This window comes from Liolophura sinensis, chromosome 1 (assembly GCF_032854445.1).
Source record: "Liolophura sinensis isolate JHLJ2023 chromosome 1, CUHK_Ljap_v2, whole genome shotgun sequence".
NCBI lineage: Eukaryota > Metazoa > Mollusca > Polyplacophora > Chitonida > Chitonidae > Liolophura > Liolophura sinensis.
Window position 1 is genome coordinate 69,969,627 of NC_088295.1, and position 26,512 is coordinate 69,996,138.

The 26,512-nt window shown below is 38.6% G+C and overlaps 2 protein-coding genes across 2 annotated transcripts in view; both read left to right on the forward strand.

The window, feature by feature from the left end:
• LOC135463626 (serine-protein kinase ATM-like) overlaps window positions 1-16,448 on the forward strand; it is a 48,999-nt gene extending 32,551 nt beyond the window's left edge. Inside the window, exons 41-62 of the mRNA XM_064740970.1 lie at window positions 691-930; window positions 1,248-1,350; window positions 1,570-1,718; window positions 1,950-2,057; window positions 2,552-2,668; window positions 2,863-3,073; window positions 3,493-3,642; window positions 4,386-4,511; window positions 5,478-5,677; window positions 5,887-6,097; window positions 6,495-6,608; window positions 6,796-6,954; window positions 7,434-7,575; window positions 8,140-8,222; window positions 8,611-8,751; window positions 9,178-9,294; window positions 9,628-9,789; window positions 10,368-10,536; window positions 11,590-11,676; window positions 11,908-12,022; window positions 12,694-12,893; window positions 13,405-16,448. Of these exons, the coding sequence (XP_064597040.1) occupies window positions 691-930; window positions 1,248-1,350; window positions 1,570-1,718; window positions 1,950-2,057; window positions 2,552-2,668; window positions 2,863-3,073; window positions 3,493-3,642; window positions 4,386-4,511; window positions 5,478-5,677; window positions 5,887-6,097; window positions 6,495-6,608; window positions 6,796-6,954; window positions 7,434-7,575; window positions 8,140-8,222; window positions 8,611-8,751; window positions 9,178-9,294; window positions 9,628-9,789; window positions 10,368-10,536; window positions 11,590-11,676; window positions 11,908-12,022; window positions 12,694-12,893; window positions 13,405-13,589 (3,289 nt within the window). The 3' untranslated portion in view covers window positions 13,590-16,448. The remainder of the gene's footprint in view (window positions 1-690; window positions 931-1,247; window positions 1,351-1,569; window positions 1,719-1,949; window positions 2,058-2,551; window positions 2,669-2,862; window positions 3,074-3,492; window positions 3,643-4,385; window positions 4,512-5,477; window positions 5,678-5,886; window positions 6,098-6,494; window positions 6,609-6,795; window positions 6,955-7,433; window positions 7,576-8,139; window positions 8,223-8,610; window positions 8,752-9,177; window positions 9,295-9,627; window positions 9,790-10,367; window positions 10,537-11,589; window positions 11,677-11,907; window positions 12,023-12,693; window positions 12,894-13,404) is intronic.
• Window positions 16,449-20,296: 3,848 nt separating this feature from the next.
• LOC135482330 (anoctamin-4-like) overlaps window positions 20,297-26,512 on the forward strand; it is a 46,973-nt gene continuing 40,757 nt past the window's right edge. Inside the window, 2 exon segments of the mRNA XM_064762260.1 lie at window positions 20,297-20,385; window positions 20,653-21,035. Of these exon segments, the coding sequence (XP_064618330.1) occupies window positions 20,954-21,035 (82 nt within the window). The 5' untranslated portion in view covers window positions 20,297-20,385; window positions 20,653-20,953.

The following is a 26,512-nucleotide window of genomic DNA, read 5'->3' on the forward strand; positions in this document are numbered from 1 at the left end:
GATTTGTTGCAGGAGGTGTGCTTTTGGAAAAGTGTCCTCAGCCAAGAACATAAACCTGCCTGTTACCTTTTTCTCATGACATACTGTAATACCTTAATTCCTCCACCTAGTCGCATATGAAAGAGCAACTTTCAGTGCAGTTTATGAATAATTTTAATTTGATTTTGGAACTACAATGGTTGGTTTGGCCAATTTCAGGGCTTCACTAAAAGTATAATTTTATCAGTCTACACAGAATAGTGTCTTCAAAATATGCTTGAATAAACACCTTGCAAACATGCAAAAAGGTTAAAAGAAAATAAGAGTAACAAATTTACCTTGGATTAGCCTCATATGCTTGGAACAATCCAAGGAAATCTTCAAATAATTAATGTATTTTCCTTGTGTTTTCTGAGCTGATCAAATGAATACAAATTTTTAATCATAGTCCATTTTCCTTTGTCTATTATAAAAGTTTTATGTCATTGCGCATCCCTTTTAACTTGAGAGCGTCTTTACCTTAGGTACTTGGTCAAATCCAGTACATGCAGTTTTTCCAGGAGGTTAGAGACAATTAACAGACTTTTGAATTTTGAATCCTTGAATACCAGTTTCCACTTATAATATGCTGGCTGCCATTGTGTGTTTGAGTGAAAAATTCTTGAAAGTAAATTTTTTAAAAAATTTTCATTTCTGCTTATTTTGTGACAGAGCTAAGACTAGCACAGCTGAAGGGAAGAAGCCTGGGAGGAAGGGCTCTGTGTCTGGTAGGAGTACCCCCAACTCTCAGTCTGGCTCCCAGGACTGGAGTCAGGAGAGCGGATCTCTGCTCACAGCATCTGGCTTAGGGCTCAGTCCTGCAGATATCTTACTCGAGACTTACCTGTCTGTAGGGGACCCAGATGGCCTGTATGGGTACGGGGAAGGCAGACGTGCTGACAACACCTGCAGGTACATGTGTAGAGGTTACCAAGATACATGGACTTGTGCAAAAGGATCTGTTAATGCAGATCGTGTATAGATGTAAATGTTTACCCGACTTTGGTTCTTTACAGACATATAATGTGACAGTATAATTTTCACAGAATCAACTCTCTGACAAGGTGAAAAAATATCATAAAAAAGGGCTTCCAGTTTTCTTAGATGTATGTGGACATCATTGAAGCACCCACAGGTAGATGCAGATAGTTTGTGCATGGGGCTGGGTGTTTCAGGTCATACAGTGTTAATTAGTCTTTTCCATTTTTTGTTGTTTCTTGTCTGGGAAGAATCAAGACATATGAGCATGAGAACCAGTGGGATAAAGCTGCTGTGGCGTATGCAGTGGGGATGAACCAACCAGGCAGTGGCACACAAACTGGCTTTTTGCAGGTAATAACAGTTAATTAATGTTGTTCAGCAGAGAAGATAGAATTTGTTTTGTAATCATGGCTACTACCCTTAAGTTTGCTTCATAAATTATTTGTGATTGGTGATGTACAGATTTCAGCAGCTACCTGATTATTAGTTACATTTTAAAGGCATTTACCAGATAAGCTGGTCTTCCAATTTCATATTGCCATTGCTTTGTATTGTGTGCCATTGGTGTAGTCCCTGAAGAACTGTGGCTCCTACAGTGTGGTAGAGCAATACCTTGGCTGGTTACCAGATGACAACATCGTCTGCAGCCCTCAGCTAGAGGATCTCCGCTATGAAGCAGCTTGGAGGCTAGGCACCTGGAATCTGGATACACCTAACAGGTTTGTGGATACTATTAAACTCTGTGTACACCGGTACCCTAATTCTCCTCAAAACAACAAACAAACAAAAACAAAAGAAAAATGAAATACTTGAACACATGTTACACATCAGTATTCTGATGATGTGGACAGTATTGTTTAAATGTAATTGTTTTGAAGCTCTTTTATTAGTGGTATTGGCCATTGTGTTTATACCAAAATCTAATGTCTTTGATTATGCCACCTTTTTAGTTTGGAAGAATGTCAGACAGGCTATAACAAGGCTCTGTATTGTGCTCTAAAAGCCTTCCAGGAGGGTCAGGCAGACAGTGTGATTGGAGGAGCATGTCAGGTGGCTAGGTAGGTCAACAATACAGCGCAGTGCATCCATATCTGCTGGGAAAAACAGCCATGAAACAATTCCATTGTCTTACATTCATAAAGTTTTTAAAGCTGCTTCACTATAGCCCAGTTGCCGGTGTCCATTAAGGTCACATTATTTTGACTTTTGCTGGATTTACCCTTGCGGGCTGAACCCTGTAATAGGGTGTTACAGAAGATATCTGATCCTTGACCTTGATCGCAGGTTTGAATGTTCTTCCTGCACACATTAACCTCAATGACGCCTTATAGGCCTACTTCTAAATGAAATATTCATGATTGTTCTGCCAAACACTTACCACATATACATCAGGTGTAATGGTAGAACATGTTGTACCATGTCTAACCTAAGATATTGAAAATTTGACCTCAGGAAACTTCCATGGTCCAGGAAAGGAAATCATTTACAAGACTGTCTTGAAATGTGTTTGTACAACTTAAAGATACCTGCATCTTTTAACTTGTTGTGCCAGATGTGTGTCATTAAAGAAGCTGAATGAAGCAAGTTGGGAGAGTAGCAGATCTGTGTATCCTGTCCTGGCTAACCTACGCAGCTTGAACCAGGTAGCTCACTTCCTTGATGCCAAGAGGTAAGCCCTTGTGTCAACAATCTGGATGTACAGAGCTCTGGAGTGTGTTAGTTGTTACACTAAATTTCAAACTCTTTGGCAGCAGTTTCCTTGTAAATGTTCATTAATGAAACAAAATGATGAGACATTGTTTATCAGTACACTGGCTCTTTACATGTATCCCTGTATTGTCAGTTCTGTGTTGCACATTTCAGAGAATCTGGTATAGAGCAGCTGATGGATAAATGGTCAGTGAGCAGTGGTGATATGAATGAGTTTGAGTTCTTGGAGCCATCCTTCTCTGTACAGAACTGTTTACTGAGGCTGTTGTTGGAGAGGTGTCCCAGAGAGGGGAAGCTGAAATCTGTATACATCAAACAACTGGAGCAGCTGGCATCCCGCACTCGAATGGCAGGCAGATATGAGGTGGGTTAGTCAGTTCCTGATACAGTCAGGCTGGTTGAAAAACACCTGAATAACTATGATATTCACTACACGATGGCTGGAGTTGCATCACATGTGCATGTAACAGTCTTTGAAATGGATACCACTGAGTTGGCATGATGCCTTCCAATACAACAGCGCAGGTTCAGAGCCAGCCAGGGACAGGGAATTGGAGATACCGCTGCTCTCACAGCCTGTCTGACCTTGCTGACAAGAAGTGATCACTGTTGCTAGTGGGACCAATTGCACATTCTCATTTCTTGAAGATCACTTGTCTTCTGCTGATATGGGGTGTACATTTGTATATTGCATGCAGGAAAATTTGTCAAGTAATGTTGAGAAAGAGGATAAAGTTTTATGTTGTGATTTCTGTGACAATGTCAAGTTTGTGGTTGTTGCAGCTGGCTGGTGACATACTGCGTCAAATCCAGGGGTTGCCTGGCAACGATAGTCTATCATGGCAGATAGAGGAGGCCAATCTGTATTGGGACAGGGGGGAGCAAACAACAGGCAAGCACCTGCTCAAATCATTCATAGACAAACTAACTAAGGTAAGTGTATGGAAAGATGACAACATGCAGCGTGAGGAAGGGGCTCTAAAGTATATTCATTTATTTGATTGGAGATTTATGCCAGAATCAAGGTCATTTCAGTTGTACGAAGGCGTCCAACATTATTGAGGGAAGGAACTAGGCAGAGCCCTTTATCATCCGGTTACTGGAAGACCTTCCCATGGACAACTGTAGAGAAAGCCAGCATGAGCTGAAGTAGATGTGTAGAAGTAGATTGAATTATTTCTGTGTTTTTTGTAGTGTGTAGATTTGTTTTGGTTGGTGTATAGGCACATATCCAATTCTGGTGTGTTCATAGTACTGCCTGACTGGAACATCATGATGAAAACACCAGGCTAGTCAGAGTATATTGATATTGTGCCCAAGGATGATTATTCATATCTCTCTCTTTACAAAAAGGCTGAGCGAGGTTCCAAAATTGTCATGTCTTCCTCTACTCAGCTTGGGTCGGTCCTGTCTCTTGATGGCAAGAAAAATGTTTCGAGCTCTTTGCCATTGCACAGTGACTATGTTTATTTATTTATTTGATTGGTGTTTTATGCCGTACTCAAGAATATTTCACTTATACGACGGCAACCAGCATTATGGTGAGAGAAAACCGGGCTAGCGCACTAACCAACTGAGCCACAGAGGCCCCCTGTGTTTAATTTGAAGCCCTATTTAAACATGTTCAATTGAGTACCAGTATGACCTGCAGCTTTATTTTGTTTGTTTCTTTTCAGCTAATCAGAAACAAGGACCCAGGGGCAAGTCGTCTGTACCCACATATGTTGATGATGTATGGGAACTGGCTGGCTGACACTCGATCTGACAGTCCAAACGTTATTATGGAGAAATACTTGGTCAAGGTAGCTAGTCTGTTTGTGTTTACAGCCATAATTTATTTATTTCATTGTTGCTTAAACCATACTCCATAGTTTTTCACTATACATTGATAGCCTCTAATAAACCCCTGACTTTTGGCAAGTTACTGACAAACTTTTCCAGGTGTGGCATGTCCCACATGAAAAACAGTGTTGATTGCTTCTTGTCAACAAGGCTCTGAGAACTGTGAAAGCAAAGGGAATCTTGAAAATGCCCAATCTGAGAATGGAACTGAACACACTTAGTTTAATCCTGCAGCCACAAAACCCTCTCCACTTCATGGTCTAACTTTGGACTGTCGAACTCGCCAGAGTAGTTTTTTTTATAAAAAATCATTCTTGAACCTGAGACGCTAGAGAACCTTTCCTAACTTCATGGAAGACTTAATTGTTCACAGTACTGACAAATGGAAATACATTTATTATTTATGTAATGGTGAAGTGTCATGATTTCCTTCTCTGATAAAAGTGATATTTCAGTCATTTACTTATCACTTCTGTTATTACATTTTGATATTTGACATCCAGTCAAAAAAAATTGTGTTTTATGATGTTCCAAGCTGTGTTCAACGGGATGATATCATAATACAAGTTTAGTCAACTTTAAGAATTCTAAGTCACCCATCAAGACACGACATCATGCAAGACAACATGTACGACATCACGCTATGTACATGTCTGTGATGGCCTGCAGCTAAAACATTCAATATAAAATGTTCAAATACACAAAATCATCATATTATTAAAATGTAAATGATAAATAGAATATTGCATAATTAAGAATGAATACTATAAATATTGCTTTATGTCTCATGGGTTATCATTTTTTCTTCTCACTCGAGCAATATTTATGGTATTCAACCCTCACTGTGCAATATCCTATGTATATTTACAGGACTTGTGATGTTCCTCATCTATCATGCTTCAGGAAGGTTTTGAATTTATTTCTAGGCTGTTGACTGGTTGGAATCTCATGGTGACGAAGCTGGATTTGCGCTGAACGCTTATCTGTCTGTAGCACGTTATGCTGACTCTCAGTATCAAAACATTGTCAACTATATGAAGTCCAGCACCTTTGAGGCTAAACAGAATCTCATGAAAGAAGCCAAACAGGAACTGGAAAAATATAGCAGTTTGGCTGACAAGAGAGAGTAGGTTATTCATCTTAATTTGTTAACATTAATACTAACATTTAATATTTTTAAATATTTTATGCAGTAACACACAGTAAGCTATCAACAATGAACAGAAATTAGAAGTGAACATGAATGATTACACATGAATGCATGCTTCCTGTAGCTGTCACCATCTGTAATAGTTGCAGACTAAAAATAAATATGTCAACATGATTTGTTTTCAGCCGTTACTTGAGGACTTTACAGAAGCAGAGTCAGATTGATGATACAGAGTTACTAGTCCTCGGGGAAGAGCGCAAGTCCTTCCTGCTCACAGCCCTCCAGAGTTACATCAAATGTCTCAAGAGCGGGGACAGCCACGACCTCCGTATCTTCAGAGTGATCTCGCTTTGGTTCGATAATGCAACAGTTCCAGAGGTCAATGAGTTAATAAGGGTGAGCTGTTGTGAATGTCATGCATATCCACATTTTTATTAATTTCATCTTTCAGAATTCTGTTCCACTTTACAGAGGAGAAAAAGGCAAATTCTTTGAAATAGAGGCCGTTGATGAGACTGTACGCAACTTGACACTCTTCATTAAAATGAGATGCCCTCGATAATGAAGTTGTGAGTTTAAATTTGACTCTCACTGGCTTGTCTGTGGCAGGTTTCTGAAGGGCTCTGCCCAATTTCCTCAAATCTAACCATTCCGTAAGGGCAGGTAGTATTGCAAGGGTTAACAGTATTTAGTTTTGTCTATATATATCATCAGCATATAATACCAATTCTGCTTCAGACTGTGTTGATGGAGGTGAATCGTACTGACTATTTCTTGTTGTGTTCATGTATAGGATGCAGTAGATGGTGTCAAGTCTCTGAAGTTCTTGCCCTTGATGTATCAGTTAGCAGCCAGGATGAGCACAACACCCTCACACCATCAGCTGTTCAAACCCACACTGGACAGGGTAGATATGGCTTCTCTCATCCATGAACACATTGCTATAAAGGGAAAGGTTGAATTGTGCTAAAATTTAAACTGGTACCAGTGCACTTCTACAGAAAAATGGATTTGATGTGGTGAAGGTTTAAATGTAAACTTGCCTGTTAATTTTTAGAGTACAAAAGTGTTGCGATGATTGTTTATTGTGACAGTTGATAGAGAGGACTGCCATTCACCACCCCTACCACACCCTTTTTATCATATTGGCCCTGGCCCACGCTAACAAGGACAGTGAGCTGCTGAACCAGGGCAAGGAGGGCAAGAGAGGCAGGCTTAAGAGATCTACATCTGAACTGGATACCCTTGATGAGGTGGGTGCGATATGGAGTCAGTATTCAGTGATTAGACCAAGTTTAAGGTAACATGGACAAAGTTACCAAAAATAATGCCACTGACAGTAAGGCTTGGAAAACATGTAGCTTTCCATAAAATTTATTGTTATTTTATATGCCTTTGTTTAGGATAAGTCCAAGGATTTGTTCAGTTTTTATGACAGTTTTAAATACATGTATGTGCGCCAAGTGTCCACCATGACATTGTAAGCACACTTTACCCAGACTGTGGATGTTTCCTGGCCTTGCACTGTTTTGTCATAATGTCTCCTTTTGTATTGAAGCTGTTAACAGTACCAATTACCCAGAACTGCTATACCCATCTTGGAATGAATCTTTTTTTGTTTTCTAGTTCTGGGTCAAGTGCATTGTTCATGTGCATATGATTTGTCATGCACTGAACAATCATCATCCAAAATCATTAATCTGTGGCATTGTGTATGTTACCTTATTTCCAGGACAGGGTGTTGGCAGCTAAGGCTATGGTGGAGAAACTGAAGTCTTCCCCTGTCCGTGAGATATTGACAGACATAGAGAAGCTGTGTGTGGCCTACATAGAGCTGGCTAACTGGAATGTGGAGAAGTACAAACGAGAGACAAGTGAGATTGTGTACATGTTATTGGTTCCCTGGTGGTGGGGGTGGGGGGTGGGGGGATTGGCGGTACTATGTGTTTGTTCCCCATCTGTTAGTCCTCACACTAGTTTTGGCACTTGAGTTACAGATCAATGTTGAGTTTAGGATCCTTTTGTCCAATTTGGACATGTATAACTCCCAGAATGCTTGGTAATTTACAAATGTGTTCAATGATAAATAAGTAGATTTTCAAATATACACTAAGGTTAAGCTAGTAAGCCTTTTGACACCTCTATACAATAACAAAGTATCAATCTCTTAAAGAATTTTATTTTTAGCACTGGTTGAAGTAAGCAATGACAAGAATTATGTGGAAAAGTTCAGTCTCTTTATGTATGTATGTTAATAGTAACAGTCTCCATGAATTTACATTCCTGTTTTATTTTGGTTCATAAGATACAGAGAAATAATGACAAAGCGTAATTATTTAGAACAAGTGAATTTATAATCACAATTCTTAACTTTACTGAACTGTTGTTAGTTGCAGGCTGATTGTACAGGTATGTGTTTATGCGTTTTTTTTTTGTAGAACCTATACAATTACCCCAGGCATTACAGATCACACAGCTGAAGCAGCTGACCCTAGGAATCAGCCCTACTGCCATGATACGTGTAAGTGACACACCCCACTTGTTGATAGGTACCCTATGTGGTTTGGGTGATGCCTGCGTTACATGTGCAAAAGTGAGATTGTTGTAACATGGATCCAGCTTGCACGGATTTTTATGCCTCAATGTTATTGGATTCATAATAATCATAATAATGAAATTAACCCACAATAATGAAGAAGCACAGAAACCTTGATAAAAATTACAATATGTCGATCAAAAGCTAGCATTTACATGTTCTTCATTATTATTATTATTGAACCCGCATATAACAATGTGTAGCTTATAACCGTATAACAGTGACCTTTGTTCTTCAGGTTTTGTTTGTGTTGTTGAGACTATGCATTCTAATTCTTGTAAGTTACATGTATATTTACATTTTCGTATTACAGGTGGATCCAGCTTGTGAATACAAGGACATCTCTCACATAATTGGCTTCCAACCCACCTTTAAGCTGGCAGGGGGAGTAAACTTACCAAAGATTATAACCTGTATATGTAGTGATGGAACTTGGAGCAAACAGTTGGTGAAGGTATGTGGCAGAATGGCACGAGCTCTGTGGTAGGCAGGCAGTATTGATTTGCTTTTGTGACATAAAGGTGTACTGGGGGTTATTACCTGTACTTGCTGTGGAGGATCAGATGTTCAGAACGTCTTCTGTACATGTGGTCACTGACAAGTCTCTTCTGTACATTTGTTCACTAACAAGTCTCTTCTGTTCCTGTGGTCACTAACAAGTCTCTTCTGTACATGTGGTCACTAACAAGTCTCTTCTGTACATGAGGTCACTAACAAATCTCTTCTGTATGGAAGAAAGTTTTTTTTTTCCCTGTCTGTGCTTGGTTAACTTACTAATCTCAATGGCATTTCTTGTTTGAATTTCCTGATTAATATTATCCAGTACTCTTTCTGAGTGTTCACGCAGCACTGATAACCCTTGCTACGAATTTGTTTGCAGGGTAAAGATGACTTGCGTCAGGATGCTGTCATGCAGCAGGTGTTTGAGATGGTCAACTCTCTCCTGCAGAAGGACACAGAAACCAGGCAGCGGAATCTCAAAATCAGGACATACAAGGTTCAGCATGATAATTCTAAGAATGATTTTTAGTACTTCTCACATTGTATTATATTTTATAGGCCTAAGTGTTTGTTGTTAACACTCCCATTTGTTAGGAATTTGAGGGCACATGAAAAAGTAGAGCAAAATTGATTCAATGTGTGGTATTCAGAGTTTGATTTGGAACATGAGTAATTGATCAACATGGTTTGCTGCTAATGTACATGTAGTGTTTTGCTAAATGCTCTGTATTTTCATTATATTTTAGTTTTGTTATCTGACTAGCTACGCACAGGTCCTTCATTTCCCCTGTATGTGCTGTTTGAGTTACCCTTCTGTTTGTCCACCCAGGTAGTGCCCTTGTCACAGAGGAGCGGCCTCCTAGAGTGGTGTGAGGGTACACAGCCACTAGGAGAGTATCTGATAGGTAACCAAGACTCCTCCGTCAAGGGGGCTCATGCTCGATACAGACCATATGACCTGGCCGCTATTGACTGTCGCAGAAAGATGGCTGTAAGTATATGTACATACGTATGATCTTTTCTATGAACAGATTTAAGTCTTTCTTTCAAATAACTTGGATACAGTATCCACTTTGTCTTAAGCATCTTAAGAACTCTGTAAAGTGTTGACAGATGAAGTCAAAAGGTAAAGAAATTTTGTGAAAATAGGCCCGGACTCTCCATGTAGGAGAAGTCTTGACCTCTGGTTAGCTGCTGCTGAGCAGGTCAGACTTTTGGCATCCTCTCTTTTTGCAGGGGCCACCTGTACTTTAAAATTGTCCATTCAGGTAACTAGGGAGCAAGTTGACATGAAACACTTTGTGGGTATGTTACAGCTATTGCAAATTTAAGTTTGTTATATTATTACACAAGTATTTTTGATGACCTAGGTTCTGTGTGTATGATGGTTTTTTCAACTAACACATGGGGCAAACACCTGACAGTCTATAGAGCTATGGCCAGGAAAGAACATCTAGATATACTATAACACTAGAAGTCAGGTAATCATGAGCTCCAGTCAGTTTGGAAATATGAATGTAGATAAAATCAGTTTGCCATGAGATTCTGATGATGTGTCTGGCATTTCAGGCTGTTCATGGAGACCCTAGTCTAGAGAAGAAGCACAAGGCCTACCTGGAAGTCTGTGCTCAATTCCAGCCTGTCTTCAGATTCTTTTTCCTGGAGAAGTACCTGGAACCTGCTCAGTGGTATGAGAGACGGCTGGCTTACACCAAGAGTGTGGCTACAAACTCCATAGGTGAAGCTCATCGTGGATCAGAGAACTTCTGAAAAAGTCGCAACAATACATACATGCAATGTGTCAGAATGTGTCCAAAAAGCGAACTGAGCATCAAAAATTTTGTTTGCTCTTTTTTTTGTACCCCCCACAATGAAGTTAGTCGGATCACACTGTCTGTCTGTCTGTCTCTCTGTCCTAAACTACCGCAGATTTTGATGAAACTTATCATACATCTTGAATATCATCTAGACTTGTGTATGCTTAAGTTTATTGACATTTGTGTAATGGTGCCTTTCCATGTATTCTGATTTTGCTCATACAACTCTAAGTACTGAATCAATTTCTTTGAAACTTAGCATACATCTTTCCTATGATGTAAACTTGTGCATGCGTAAGTTTATTTACAGTCAGGTGATAATTTTCATAATTACTCCTGTTCAGGTCCCTAGTGCCATGACAGATTTTCATATACCCTGTATTCTCTTCTGATTGCTACATTTCTCCATTCAAACTGAATGTATCAGTAGTGAAGTCAGTGCTCACTAAGAATAGCCCGTGAAACAGTCTATATGAAGTCAAACTAAGGAACATGTCATCCTGTCATATCTTTTAAGGTTTTCTTTGTTTTCTTTTATTTTTGGAAATGTTTGGGGATGAGAGGGGGGTATTTCTGACATCTGGATTATAGTTGAAATTTACATAGTATGTAATATACAGTGCATAAACCCTCCCTTTAGGTATAAATAAAATCACTAAAGTCACACCACACCACTCCGGCAATTTTTCCCGCCATATCGTGGCAACACTTAATGCTGACATGGAGTCTTATACATGCCTTGACAAAATGGAACAGATTTAGCAGAGGGGTTATGATGATATGTAACAATAACGTATAACTATGAGTGTGCCAAAGGGCATAATATCACATGAAACAAAATTTTGGTCGTAAAACGGTTCTTAAATATAGTATGGGTGTTTGCTGTGTGCGGAACAAAGTTAATTTTGTAAGTTGATGCTGAGCATCAAAACTTGATTAATTTATGTTTTGTTTTTGCATATTTTTGTTTACAGTGGGTTATATTCTTGGCCTGGGTGATCGCCATGTTCAGAACATCTTGGTGGACTGTAACAGTGCTGAGCTTATACACATTGACTTAGGTAAGAGGCTTTTGAAAAATCCGACCATTGTTTGACTCTGTAGCATTGCTTTGCTTATGATAACTTATGTTGACTCATAATTGAGCTGATCAATAGGCAGTCAAAATTATTAAAAGGTCTTTTTAATTCTGTGGCATAAATTTGACTATGGATTAGTGCATTTCATTAGGTTTGTTCACTGGCTTATAACTTATAGTCTTATGGACTTATAGTCTGTTTATCTGTTTCCAGGTGTAGCATTTGAACAAGGTCACATCTTGCCCACACCAGAGACGGTGCCATTTCGTCTGACACGTGACATAGTGGACGGTATGGGTAGTCCAGGGGTAGAGGGAGTCTTCAGAAGGTCAGTGAGCTGTTAATGCCATGTGTCATCAAATTTTCCCAGTTTGCAGTCCTTCAGCTGACCTTTCTTGATTGAGAAAACCTTTATAGTCAGTTGGCTTTGTACTCCATACATGTTAGTAGTTAATTGGCTTTCTACTTCACACATGTACATATACTGTCTAGTAAGATTTACATTAGTTTTTTGTTTGTCCCAAGTATCTGAATTACAACTACATGCACGTTTAGCCTGTTAAACATTTAGTATTAACACTCTTAATAAGGAAAGAAATTTATACATCTTCAAAATTACTGTACTTCACTTAAAGCTGGGTGTGTAAAAGTTCACCTTCAAAAGTACATAATGGCCTTAAAATCATACTTTTGATGCCAATACTTAAATTTTCTGAATTGAAATTAATCAGACGTCACAAAAAACCCTGTTAATTGTCCCTGTAATGTAGATGAACCAGTCCAAATCAGTCCAAAATATGAGTCACTTGAGGAATGCTAAAGTTAAGGTGAAATACAGTATGTAGTTGTTTGCTGAAATATAGCAAATATGTTGTAACAGTGTGAGCGTGGCTGATTGATTTGTGACCACTTTTTGCTGCTGCAGTTTGTGAGTAGAGTTAAGTGTGATTCAGGCTTTCATGGAGTTCAGTTCACAAGTACATTGGCATGTTGCTCTAGGTGTTGTGAAAAGACGATGGAAGTGATGCACCAGAACCAGGAGTCTTTGTTAACCATCCTACAAGTGTTACTATACGACCCGCTCTACACCTGGACAATGTCTCCCCTCAAGGCCTATAACCTACAGCAGGACCGCCAGCAGGCAGACACCTCTGATCTCAACGCAACAGGGGACCTCATTGATGATGATAACAACGATGGTAGGGTGTCAGTGGGGCTTCGTTTTGATTTTTTTGTTTTGATTTTTCAAGCTGACTTAAAACATGCGCTTATTGGAAATAACTGCACTCCATTTTATGCCAGTCAGACATAAAATAACCACCATGTTTCCTGTATCATTGGGGTCAATGCTGTAGTCCAAAATTTGAGAGATGGGCAGTAAAAGAACAATTTCTACATAGTTTTGTATTATTCAAAAAGCCTGCAGGAATGACTTTTAAAAGGTAATAACTTGCTACTTTTGCTTTTAGTACAGAAAATACACACGCAACAAAACTGATAATTTTGATCTGCAGGCCAGACATGTTATTAAAAGCACTAAGAGTACACAAGGAATGTATAGTAAAAGCCGTGCGGTGGGAGGGAATAAAATGATTGTATGTAAGAACGAGAAATGCATTCACAAAGGTGGGGCATAACAGGTGAAATATATAAAATTAACATAGGATGAAGGAAACAATGTATCATTTATATGTCTCTTCATATTTTCAGATGAGAGTGATGAAAAAGTCAACAAGCTAGCAGAGCGAACTCTTCTGCGGTTACAACAGAAACTTCAGGGCATTGAAGATGGAGTCCAGCTAAGTGTCCATGGACAAGTGAACCATCTGATACAGGAGGCCAGGGACACAACAAACTTGTGTAAGCTCTTCCCTGGATGGCAGCCATACATATGATAGAGGCCAGGTACATATGAACCATCTGATACAGGAGACCAGGGACACAACAAACCTGTGTAAGCTCTTCCCTGGATGGCAGCCATACATATGATAGAGGCCTGGTACATATGAACCATCTGATACAGGAGACCAGGGACACAACAAACCTGTGTAAGCTCTTCCCTGGATGGCAGCCATACATATGATAGAGGCCTGGTACATATGAACCATCTGATACAGGAGGCCAGGGACATGATACAGGGGACCAGGCACCTGTAATCCTTCTGATCCAGGAGACCAGGGACATACGTACCATATAATACAGGAGGCTAGGGACACAACAAACCTGTGTAAGCTCTTCCCTGGATGGCAGCCGTACATATGAACCATCTGATACAGGAGACCAGGGACACAACAAACCTGTGTAAGCTCTTCCCTGGATGGCAGCCATACGTATGATAGAGGCCAGTTACATATGAACCATCTGATACAGGAGACCAGCGACACAACAAACCTGTGAAAGCTCTTCCCTGGATGGCAGCCATACATATGATAGAGGCCAGGTACATATGAACCATCTGATACAGGAGACCAGGGACACAACAAACCTGTGTAAGCTCTTCCCTGGATGGCAGCCATACATATGATAGAGGCCAGGTACATATGAACCATCTGATACAAGAGACCATTGACATGATACAGGGGACCAGGGACCTGTAATCCTTGTGATCCAGAAGACCAGGGACATATGTACCATATGATACAGGAGGCTAGGGACATATGAACCATCTTACACAGGAGACTAGGGACATATGCACAATCTAATACAGGAGACCCTGGCCATATGAACCAGCTGATTCAGGAGATCAGGGACATATGAACCATATGCTACAGGATACCCTGGCCATATGAACCATCTGATTCAGGAGATCAGGGACATATGAACTATATGATACAGGATACCCTGGCCATATAAACCATCTGATACAGGAGACCCGGGCCATATGAACCATATGCTACAGGGGACCTGGGTCATATGAACCATGTTATTCAGGAGACCAGATACATATGAACCATATGATACAGGAGACCAGGTACATGTGAACCATATGATACAGGAGATCAGGTGTATATGAACTGTATGATACAGGAAACCAGGGACATACGACCCATCTGATAAAGGCACCCAAAAACAGCACAAATCTATGAAAGAAACTTCTTGGGATGGCAACCTGACATGTCAGAGGTGACTTTGGAGTAAAGATGGAGTACACCTGTGGTACAATTCAGTATCAGCAGCAGCATTTGTTCAGGATGGTGCTAACATATGTGTGTCTATTATTTTCAGTATTGGCTACAGAAGTCTCTCCGAATGAGAACAGTGAAGCACACTGAAGACAAAAGACTTTTTTACATACTTTTGGAATCACAAATTACCTTTACCAAATACAGAGCAACAGACTGGATGGTTTATCAATGCCCTTCAGTATACATGTAAAATTGAGCCTCAGACATTGTCTAATGAAAACTTCATATCATGCATTTTGATTCTTTTTCCACTCATGTATACACTGCTTCCATTATCAACCATTGTTATTTGTGGTTTCTGAAGGCAAGTCATATTTTGTTGGAATAAATTGTTACCAGAAGTTGGCGTATCAGTCATATATATTACGAGATTACTGGTAGACCTGTTTGAAGTGAACATAAGTCTGCCATTATATATATACTATATTTACACAGAGAAAATGGTATAGGACACAGTTATCACAGAAAAATACCTAAAAAATTGTATAAACGTTTGAAAGTCGAGAATATGAAGTTCAGCATTGAGGATATGGCACTGACGAACAATTCATTCCAAATAGCCATGTTGTAGAAGCCCTTACGAACTTGGCCAGTCACTAGTGCTGAAAGTGTCACATGATAATTGTCTGTCACGTCAAAACACCTATTAGCTCTCAACTGTCGGTGTAGTTTCTTATAGTGGATAGACAGATATCGGTGCAATAAATTGGATTTTGAGCTTATTTAAAGTGTTAAACAGATGCATTTTGAACCTCACATTTATGAGCAGGGATCTGAAAACGGCTGCCCGTGTCAGAATGCGTACATGTTGAGCAGGATACTGCAGTAACTTTTCAGGGTGAGCTGGCAACAAAACCGCCATGTGAGAGTCATTTTTTGTTTGGTAAATTCCATGAAGTTGGCACAACCATCTAGGCCAAATGCTAACACCCATGTACAAGAACCCTGTTTATTTTGTTGATAAACGTTTTAGAACATTTCTGGAATACTACTTTATTAATTAATTCAGCTGTAGTGGCTGACTATATGTTCACTTTAAATTAAGGTGGTTTATGGTATGTGTATTAATTACAGTACTTCATGTAGAAATATGAAATTTGAGCCAAAGATTACATGCCAACCTGCTAATAAATTGCAGTGGAGAAATATTGAGTTGTCATCTTGTCGTTTAATACTATATGTTTGTGATAAAGTATGTCCTTATTACTGCCAGCTCATGAAGACTACTTCCAAATGATGTTGCTACATTTTTGAATATCAGTGCTTTTTGTAGTTGTTTTGTTTGTGAGCTTTTGATTGTTAGTTTTTGTGCTTTGAAATGTTTTTTTATGATGTTGTCGTCTGAGCAGGTTGTTGCCCTCTTGTTAAATTCTATATGTTGTTCACATGCCAATATGTTTTCAATGTGTTGCTTTTCTGACATGAAATGTTCATTTGGCAATATCGTCAAAGTATTGTTACATTTGTTACAATGGTGATCTTTTCAAATTGACAGGAGTAAATGGTCTGCCAGCAACCTGTGGATGGCCATGAGGTTCCCCTGGCACTGCCTGGTTTCCACACACCATAATGCTGGCTGACGTATATTCTTGAGTACAGCGTACATAAGTTTAAACAGTTTACATAAGCCTATTTAGCATAGACTTATTGCAGCTCAACATTTTAATGATTGCATTATACTGTAGATGTACGTATATGCAAATTGTACATGTATGCATTTACTGTAAGCATCTGGAACCCTGACTGTGTTTCCATGCTATGCTGTGCCAGTTGTATAATAAACCTGATTTATTATAACTGCATGTATGTTTAATACATTAATTATTTTAGTTGATATTTGTTACTATATACCACTCCCACCCCACTCACAAAGAAAAAGAGGGATAGATTTTCATGCTATTAATTAAACAGCCCCCTAGATAGCTTTGTTCTATCCTTCTCGGCATAGCTTTGAGAAATACAAATCTGTACTATTACTCGTGTATTAACTAAGCTGAAACTTGGTCTTTTTGAGTGTGCTGTCAACATACAGAAACTGTATGGTACAAAAAATCCTACAGTAATTCTGTCATCATATCATCCAGTTGTTCCTGAATAATATAAACCATAAGGATTCCATTAACATGCTATGCTCTTTATTTTACGGGGGGTGGAATCGCCCTGTCTGTCTGCAGACATGATGTTGTCTAAGCTTCTCCAAAGAAACCACCATTTTCGATGAAGCCTACCATATATCTTGCCTATTATCTGAATTTGTGCATGCTGAATTATAATTACAATAGATCTGTCAGCAACCTGCGGATGGTCGTGGCTTGCCCCATGTTCTGCCAGGTTTCCTCCCACCGTAATGCTGACTGCCATCATATAAGTGAAATATTTGAATACGTTGTAAAACGCCAATCAAATAAATAAATAAATACATTCAAGTAATTATTTTCAAAATTACTGCTATTCAGGTACTTACTGCAATAATGGATTTTCATGTATGCTATTCTCTTCTGATTGCTACATTTGTCCATTCAAACTGGATAAACTAGTATGTATATATGTGCAGTTTGGATTTAACAATTACTTGAATTGTATTTACTGTACAGTCATGTGATGACAAAGAATCAATAGTTGTGTGTAGATACATGTACATGTATATTGTCTTCTTGTGGCTGCTGCCACTGAAGGATCATGCTGAAGACCCAAACATGACACACTACCAGGTAGATCTAAGATCTCTTTCATTCTTCCCAGCTTAGTTTTCAGAAATAGAGACCTGGACTCTTCCAGTCATTAATGTGGAAGCTGTAAACTGGGAACAGGGCCAACTGATCTGTATCTTTGCAGTAGTGTTTGTGAATTGAATGACTTTTGACCAAATTTGGGATGATCAGGTCTCCTGTAGAAGCTGAAACTTCTGAGAAAAATTGCTCTATTCAAAATATTCTGGCTGTTTTTCCCTCAGATTGTGTTTCGACGCCATACGACTGAAAAATTGTTAAGTGCGATGTTAAACCCCCAAGCACTCGATCTCAGATAGTGCATATGCATGCGTGGTAAATATCACGTGACAGAGATCTTGGAAATTTGTTTGGTGTACCAATATATGCCATATTGAGAGTGAAGGTCAAGGTCATTGAAAAGTTACTCATGTGCCATAAAACTTGTTATGAAGTTTCCAAGTAAACCGTTTTGTCTTGAAACATGGTATTATCAGTTCACTAAGATTGTGAACTGCATGACTTTTGCCATAGTCAAGGCCAAGCAAAAGTTGAAATGTCGTTTTTTGACATTCACAAACACAATTTCTAGTATTTTGAACATACTGACAGGTACGTTTAACAAAACCAACTGACACCTTGCTGACACACTTTAATATGCACTGATTCACTGCAATTGTGAGGCTCTTGACCAATGAGGTTGTATGTTTGAATCCATCTCTCACAGGTTTGGCTATGATCGTAAAGCCAGGGATATGTCAGGCACCTGGCATGTCTGGTGAAGGAGGGTGCTTGCTCCAGCCATTGACAGGCAAACCGGTCTCCTCCACACATAAACCTGACTGACATCATACAAGTAAAAGATTTTTAAGTTGGGTTACAGATACATACCTCTTAAACAAATAAAGAGAAGCACATGGTTTTCAGTTTACCGTAATATATGTGATTTTGGAGCGGTATACTTAAAAGTTTCCATATAACACTGTACAGTAAATAATGTCACCCTTAAAATAAACCTATATAAGTCTGAACATTTTGTGTTGTGGAGATTTTTGAAATGTGTGTGTTTCATTTCCCAGTTGTTACATGATTCCGAAACTTAAAGATCACCATGTAATCATATAGTCTTGCTCATTCCCAATACGTTTTGTACAATTTCCTGTACATACGGTAGATAGTGACGAACTGTAAACAAAAGAAGTACATGTATGAGCTTTCACAAACAGAATAAACAATAAATGACCGGATAGAGAAGCCCTGAGCTATTCCAGAGATAAGGGTTCCATGACAGTTGTTTCCCAGTGGTAACATTCTGTTGTGTTGCTGATAGCTGATATGAAATAACCCCACTCAACATAGATGAAGAGAAACCAAAACAAGTGAACTCTGTTGTGTTACTGATAGCTGATATCAAACAACCCAACTCAACGTAGATGAAGAGAAGCCAAAACAACTGAATTCTGTTGTGTTGCTGATAGCTGATATCAAACAACCCAACTCAACGTAGATGAAGAGAAACCCAAACAACTGAATTCTGTTGTGTTGCTGATAGCTGATATCAAATAACCCAACTCAACATGGATGAAGAGAAACCAAAACAATTAAATTCATAGACAAACTTAAGAGAAAGCTTTGCTAAAGTCAGGTAAATTGTAACACTTTATTGTCTACCATGTTTACTCTTGGAAGCTTTGATATTTATATGTTTATGTATGCTTAGGATTTTATGTCTTACTTAACGAGGGGGGGGGGCGGGCTCCATGGCTCAGTTGGTTAGTGTGCTAGCGGCAGCATAATGGCCCAGGATCCTCTCACCAATGTGGTTGCTGCATATGGTGTGAAACACCAATCAAATAAATAAATGTCTGACTGAACAATTTTTCTGTCATACGTCAACAAGGAGTCATTAGATGTTTGTAAATATACTGGTCCTTCTTGTAGCAGGAAGAGCCCATTTATTTGATTGGTGTTTTATGCTTTACCCAAGAAAATTTCACTTATACGACTGCGGCCAGCATTATGGTGAGAGGAAAACGAGCAGAGCCCGGGGGGAACCAACAACCATCCGCAGGTTGCTGGAAGACCTTCCCACTTACTGACATGGGCAAAGAAATTTGTGATACAAAATGACAGCTCGTGACATGATCTTTACTGTCAGTTCCACTACACAGTATTTTTCATAATTTTGACACTCAAGAATAAAACAATAAAATTGATTTCATGAGCTGTCAACAATATTAAATGTGCCATGCTATTATACTTGTAATTATACAATACAGGAAAGCTTATGTATTCTGTCCCTATATGTTGATATAATGCGTGACAGATGAGACTTGGATCTGAGTGGGAAATGATCTAAACTAGCCTCTCCCAACATTGCTGTGTGCTCTGGGACTGCTTGCAACCTACATGTTTGTGGGCTAGCCTACGAGGCATTGGTTACGTTTTGCACATTTGACATTTTATGACGATCCGCAATATACAAAGGGTCCTCTGTAGCGGCCTTTTTCCTTCTGCCCGATGACCGTGGAAATTATAAACAGAAATTATTAGCAGGAATCCTGACTGGCATGGGGTGCTACGTGAGATGCCTGCCAACAAGCGAGTCTGCATTTCCGCACCCCATCAGCTGTGCTCGTGACCCTCGCGAGCTTGCTTGGGAATCCCTTGGACTGACAGCGCCATCTCCCGGGCATTGCAGTCAGAAGCAGGCTTTCCTGAGAGCTGTTGCGTGTGGACTCATTCCTTGTGATTTCCCCAATGTTTACGTCCATTTGGCTCTCTGTCTTTATTTAAAGGTAAGGCCAGATTAACTTGACACAACTCCTTCAGTTGTATGACAAAAGAGGCTCAACATAACAAGCTAGGGTGTCTTCTTTTTATGGACCGATCCCGCTGATATGATCACGAACTTATGTTACCAGTCTATAAATAGACAGGCTTTGATTGTAGAAAATATCCTGGGCTTTTCGGTAGTTCCGCCTGTTGCATGAGTTATAGCAGTGCTGAAAACACTGGTCAAACTATTGAGGCATAAACTGCTCTGTTTCTCTGTGTTTATACAGTGTTTAACGGTGAGTTCACGAGGCGTATCGGTTCGTCGACGCGAGGCCGATCTCAGTGAGAGCCGATAAGCCCTGGACTGAATTGACGTGAAAAGATTTGTTAGAAATACTGGGCGTGGTGGAAAAACCACCAACCGCTGCTCATGGGAGGACTGGTCTGGGTGGTCAACTGAAACTGGTATAAACAGTCAGTGAACTGTTTTCTCCCCTACATGTTGGCACGCTAGGCCCGATGCGTGTGGATGTGACTTACATACACCATACACAGCTATAGTTGTGAGAAGGTCTCCCTGATTTAAGCATGGATCCCACATACTCACCTAAAGGCCCACCCCGGGGAATTGGCTTTGAGATGCACAATGTTCAGGCTGGATCACACCCTGGTATGTATCTAGCATGGTATCCAGCTTGGTATCACAGATAGTCCTATAGTTCATTTATCCACTTCTGGATACAATGTTAAACGTAGGCTGGAAATACTTTGTGTATGCCATTCTGCCAAATTATATATTATATAATATATCTTATATAAAAAATTGATTTTTCCATTGAAAAAGTGGAAAAAGATGACATTTGTATATATATATATAATCAGGCTTCTCAACTTTCTACATGTCATTATTCATATTATTCCTTGATAAGAACAAGACATTCGAAACTGCAGTCGGAAGACAAAGGTGTAGAAAGTTGAGAAGGCTCATTTGTTTTTTTATTCTATGTATTTATGTATAGTGAAAATGCAGAGTGTTTCTAGCCTTAAGTTAATGACTTTTCACATGTTGGCTGCTATTTGAAAGTTAAATCTTAAGTGAAAACTTGTTGTGGCTAAATATTAACTGATGTTTATAGACTGACTGATGTTCAAAATAAACTGAAAAGAAAAAAAAAAGCAAGCAGAATGTAAGAGAATTTGTGAATCATCAAGTCAGTTGATTAAATCTTGAAAATATATTGTATTTTACAAATTTATTCACATAAGTATAGTGAATTGACAATCCCATGGAGTGATATGGAATGTTTTTTAATGCCGATAAACAACATTCTTTCATATTGCAGCCAGAATGACTGCATAACCTGCTTGTGTTATGATTTGTTTTGTGTTATTACTTATTCAGGTCAGAGCTTATCTTGATGCATCTGATTAAAACAGTGATTACAAAGTTGTGAAAGATTATAAAAATTATGAAGGAGTACACTGTAAAGACAGACTATGAAAGAGTGCTTTGTTAAGGCACACTCAGACTGTGAATGATTACATTGCATAATGCATGCGTACTATAATTTCTGTTTTACTTCACTGTAAACTTCTAAAAGTTAAAATGATTTTTTCCAGTTTCCGCTGTTCATTTTTCAGTTGACGTGGTAAAACTATTTTCTTTATCTTGAATGTTAATATACACACTATGGTGTTAAAGGCTTTGTAATTACAAGGGTACTACTGCTGTACATCATCACCTTAAACTAAGTAAGTTGATACATGTACATATTTTCATTCATGTACATGTTCACAAGTTTATGTTCCACCCGAAGTGGTTTGCTCTGCTTAACAATATTAGTTGTTACTCTGTTGCAGGAGCAAGTGTTAGGGCTGATGCATAATATTGTCCATTGTTAACAATTAGACTCCAGCAATGACTGTTCTAATGTGTTAAACAGATTCTTGTCAGTTTGCTTATACAGTCCATATACATGTACTGTAGAGAAATTTAGTATGTGATAATGTTGAGGAGGCATGCCAATGCTGTTCCACATGCACTGAGGTATGCAAAGCTTGAGCAATATTAGAGGGACAGATTACAGATGTTGTATGTGTGATTTCTAGGTGGGGTTAGCCACTCAGGTGAATGTGACAGTCAATTGCGCAAGGCCCCCTACCCTGATTATAGACCTATACATGTTATGGTAGAGAGTAAGGCTAAGCTACTATATTATCAGTATCACATTACTTGTATATACCATGTGGAATGGCAGAAAATAATGGAGTACTTGTTCTGCTGGTGTGATTATGACTGCTAATAATGTATTATTTAGCAGATTTAAGTATTGGTTGAGGTATTTTCAAATGAATATTCACTCAGTTTAGAATACAGCCATACAGAGCATACTGCATAATTTTCAAGGATACATCTAGTTAAAAGTGTACGTGAAGTCTAAGTTTTCTACAAAAGTCTGCAATGTCAGCATCAAGCTCATGCTCATTTACATTTGGTGTGGGGGTAAATTTCATCCCTCTTAGTAGTAAATTCTTCTCGTCTTCAGAAAGTGGAAATTGTCCTGCTTTGTAGGTGCCGGTAATTTGATGGGTTAACCCCATGTGGGTTGTGTTTGTGTCTGTTTGGTTGGTTTATTCTGAGTGAGCTACTCAGTTGGTTCATCCTTTGAGGTGACAGGTTTGGCTGGTTAGTTGTTGGTTGGGGGTTGTTAAGGTGATGGTGTAGTGTTCGGAGATGGTGACGGACTTTTTCTTGTATTGTTTGCTGGACCACTGTAGATGACTGGCTCCACTGTCTTGTCTGTGGTAACAGGCTCGGCTGGTTGGTTGTTGGTTGGAGGTTGTTGTGTCTCCTTTGGCTCCCTGATGGTAATGGAGTAGTATTCAGAGATGTGTGGTGACAGACTTCTGGTTGTATTTCCGGAAGTATTGGCCTCTGTTGTTGAGAAGGAGGAGGTTTCTTCTTTCTGTGGCTTTGGATACAATGCAAAGGGATCACATACAAACTCAAGTTGTTGATTTAGCTTTGTTTGCTGCTGCAATAATTCAGTCTTGAGTGTATATGTATTTATGTATGTATGTATATATATATATATATATATATATATATATATATATATATATATATATATATATATCTATATCTGCAGCAGCAAACAAAGCTAAATCAACAACTTGAGTTTGTCATGTTTTTTTCTATAGTACATTTTGAAAAAATGCCCAATTTAAAATTTTGAAATATTTTTAAAACATTTCTGGAGTACTACTTTAATAATTAATTCAGCTTTAGTGGCTGGCTTGATGTTCACTTTATATATTTGTTATTAGCATTGCTTGTTACTGAAGGTACCATATCGAGCAGTGGCCAGATCATACATGTGGGGTTCAAAGATCAGTGTGGCTAGCCGCTAATGCCTGATTAGTTATTTCTAACAGTAATGAAAGTTAGATCTGAATTTTTTTTTTTTTCCAGTTGGCGCCAAAACATTTCCTGTTCTTTTTTATTTCATTTTATGGTTTCTTGCTTTATTTTGGCTTGGCTATATAAGGAGTCCTCTGAGCTCCCTTTTCCAGGACTACTACTTTGTCAGCTGGGAAATCGGCTGTAAGAGGGAAATTAACTCATCTCCCCTGCCTTGGAGGAATTAATGTTTCCCTAAGGATGTTTTCTTTGTGTAATAGGAAGCAAACAATCAAATGTCAAGTGTTTTGTCTGTGGACTGGATAACAAGACAATTGGATGTTTTGCTGAAGTAAAGAAGAACCAAACATCCAACTTGGTTTAATCCAAGGTTTAATCAATACTTGTCTAAATACATGTATTGGCAAAGTTCTTACACTCATATGTATGCAACATCATCCATAGCATCCTCTAACTCAGAGTCGATTTCAGGTCTTCAAGATTGCTTCAATCATGTTAGAGCAATTCTGTTACTGTCATTACACTTGTTTTATTGCTTCTGTAGGCCATTACTGATTTCCATAGTGTCAAAAGGCTTTAGCTTAACAGAGTATATTCTCCACAGAATATGATTTTCAAGTGTAGTATAGTTTCAAACAGAAAACAAAAACATTTAACATTTATGAATTCAGCAGGCGTTTATGGAGAACTATTATGGACAGAAGGCTATGATGTAGTAACAGTAAATCCTGTAATTGTCATAATTTGTAGCAGCGATTATGCTGTCAACATGCTTATCGCAGCTGAGTAGAGCTGACATAGTAGCTTACAGATCATGTGACCGTATACATGATTATAGCGGAGACTTGTGGAATGTGGACTATTGATTGTGATCCGAATCTCCCCTGGGAGAGTTCCCTGCTACAACCCGTTTGACATGGACAAATAAGCCCTATTTACAAACAGTACTGCTTTTCTGGAACAGCTTCCTTACATGCATACATGAATATCATATATGCTGGGATTTCTGTAGTCATTCTTGTTACCTACCAAGACACCAAATTTGCAGATCATATATGTACATACATAATTTTCTCTAACTAGTAACATACTGATTCTTCCAAGACTCACTGTCTGGTATATGCATACGTTTTCTCTGTCGAATAATAAAATACGTAATTGCTTTGTAATCAATGCTGAACTGCAATACGTAACCCACTGTCCTTTCCCCCCCAATGTTGGAAGTTGTTCTGCTGCTCTTTAAATAGCTATATTCAAGTTCTACAATGGCAAGAAGGTTGTTACAAGGCAAATTTCTGAGTAAGTAAAGATCATTTGGAATGATAACATATTTGTCGAAATATAGATATTTGGCCAAAAAATCCGTATTTGATAGTCAAATCAAGGTTTCTGTTTTTACTGAAAATAGTTGAAATTGTTGCCTTTCAGGAATTATTTGACTTGTACCTTTATTAATAGTGTTTAAATGAATAAAGTTTGAAAACGTTATAATGCAACCCACTTTATAAATTTTAGGACCTTAAGTACTGATTTAAACAGTAACACAACGCAAAGATAAGGCTTGTAAAATGTAATTATTTGTGCTATTCTAAAATAGTAGCAAAAATTTGATTGGATGTAATTTGGTTGATTTATTTCCCAGAAATCTACAGTATATCATCTTCAAATTACTGAAGATTCTAATGATATATGTATGTATCAGTATGTCTGACTTCTTTGGTTTTAGGCCAAAGAAACTTGATTGTTCATCAGAAGTTTCCAAGAGAGTGTCGGTTTTCATTATAAAGCAGTGTTATACATTTTTTATTCTGATAATAGAATCACAGGTAGAAGTGCCTCCTTTACATGTTTAATGACAGTGTTCATGTTACCTGTCCTTAAATATGCCTCACTCTCTTCGACATCAACTAAACACCCACCCACCTACCTGTGGTATTCTAGTTGTACTGAATGAGCTCAAGCCAAGAAAAACACAGTAAAACCTTGTTTGTGTGAATGAAGGAAGCAATGAACTATGCAAAAACCAGTCAGTTAAAAAAAAAGAAGAATGGATGTGATGGAAAAATGATATTAGTGGGAATGAAGGAATGATGCAGGTGGTAACATTGCATTTGGGTGCATGGTAGCGCATGACAAGTAATTGGTGTGACCACCCTTGCATGTGGGTTATGAATAAACTTTCAAACATGACTAAATGAATCATTTTTCTTGATTCTCAGAATTTTAACGGTCTTAGAAAGCTGTTATAAGGTTTAATTTGTTTGGAAGGTAGAATGATGTCCAACTGGAAAATGTGAGTTTCAGCAACAAAAGTAATGTTTTGAATATATGATTATCTCCATGTAGCCTTTAGTCATGAAGATAAACATTAATATTAAACTGCTCAATATGGAAAGATGTTGTTCAGGCTAAATCTGTCTGGCAAGTGGTGCGTGTATATGTACCAGGCAAGCTCATCAAGTACATTACATATACTTAGACAGGCTGATAACAGATAAATGGCTCCACAATCAATTTCATTTGATTTTGAGTTGACATTGTGTTTGTTGACTGGCAACTGGCACACTGTTTAACGGTTACTAGGAGTTGTGGCTACAGTAGGATGATTGATCCATTCAGGAGAAAGGAAACGTATTAATTTAGAATCAGTGTGACTTACTTTTATCTGTTTTGGATAGCGCACCTAACAGCATGGATGGAATGTATATATACATGTAGACGATGTG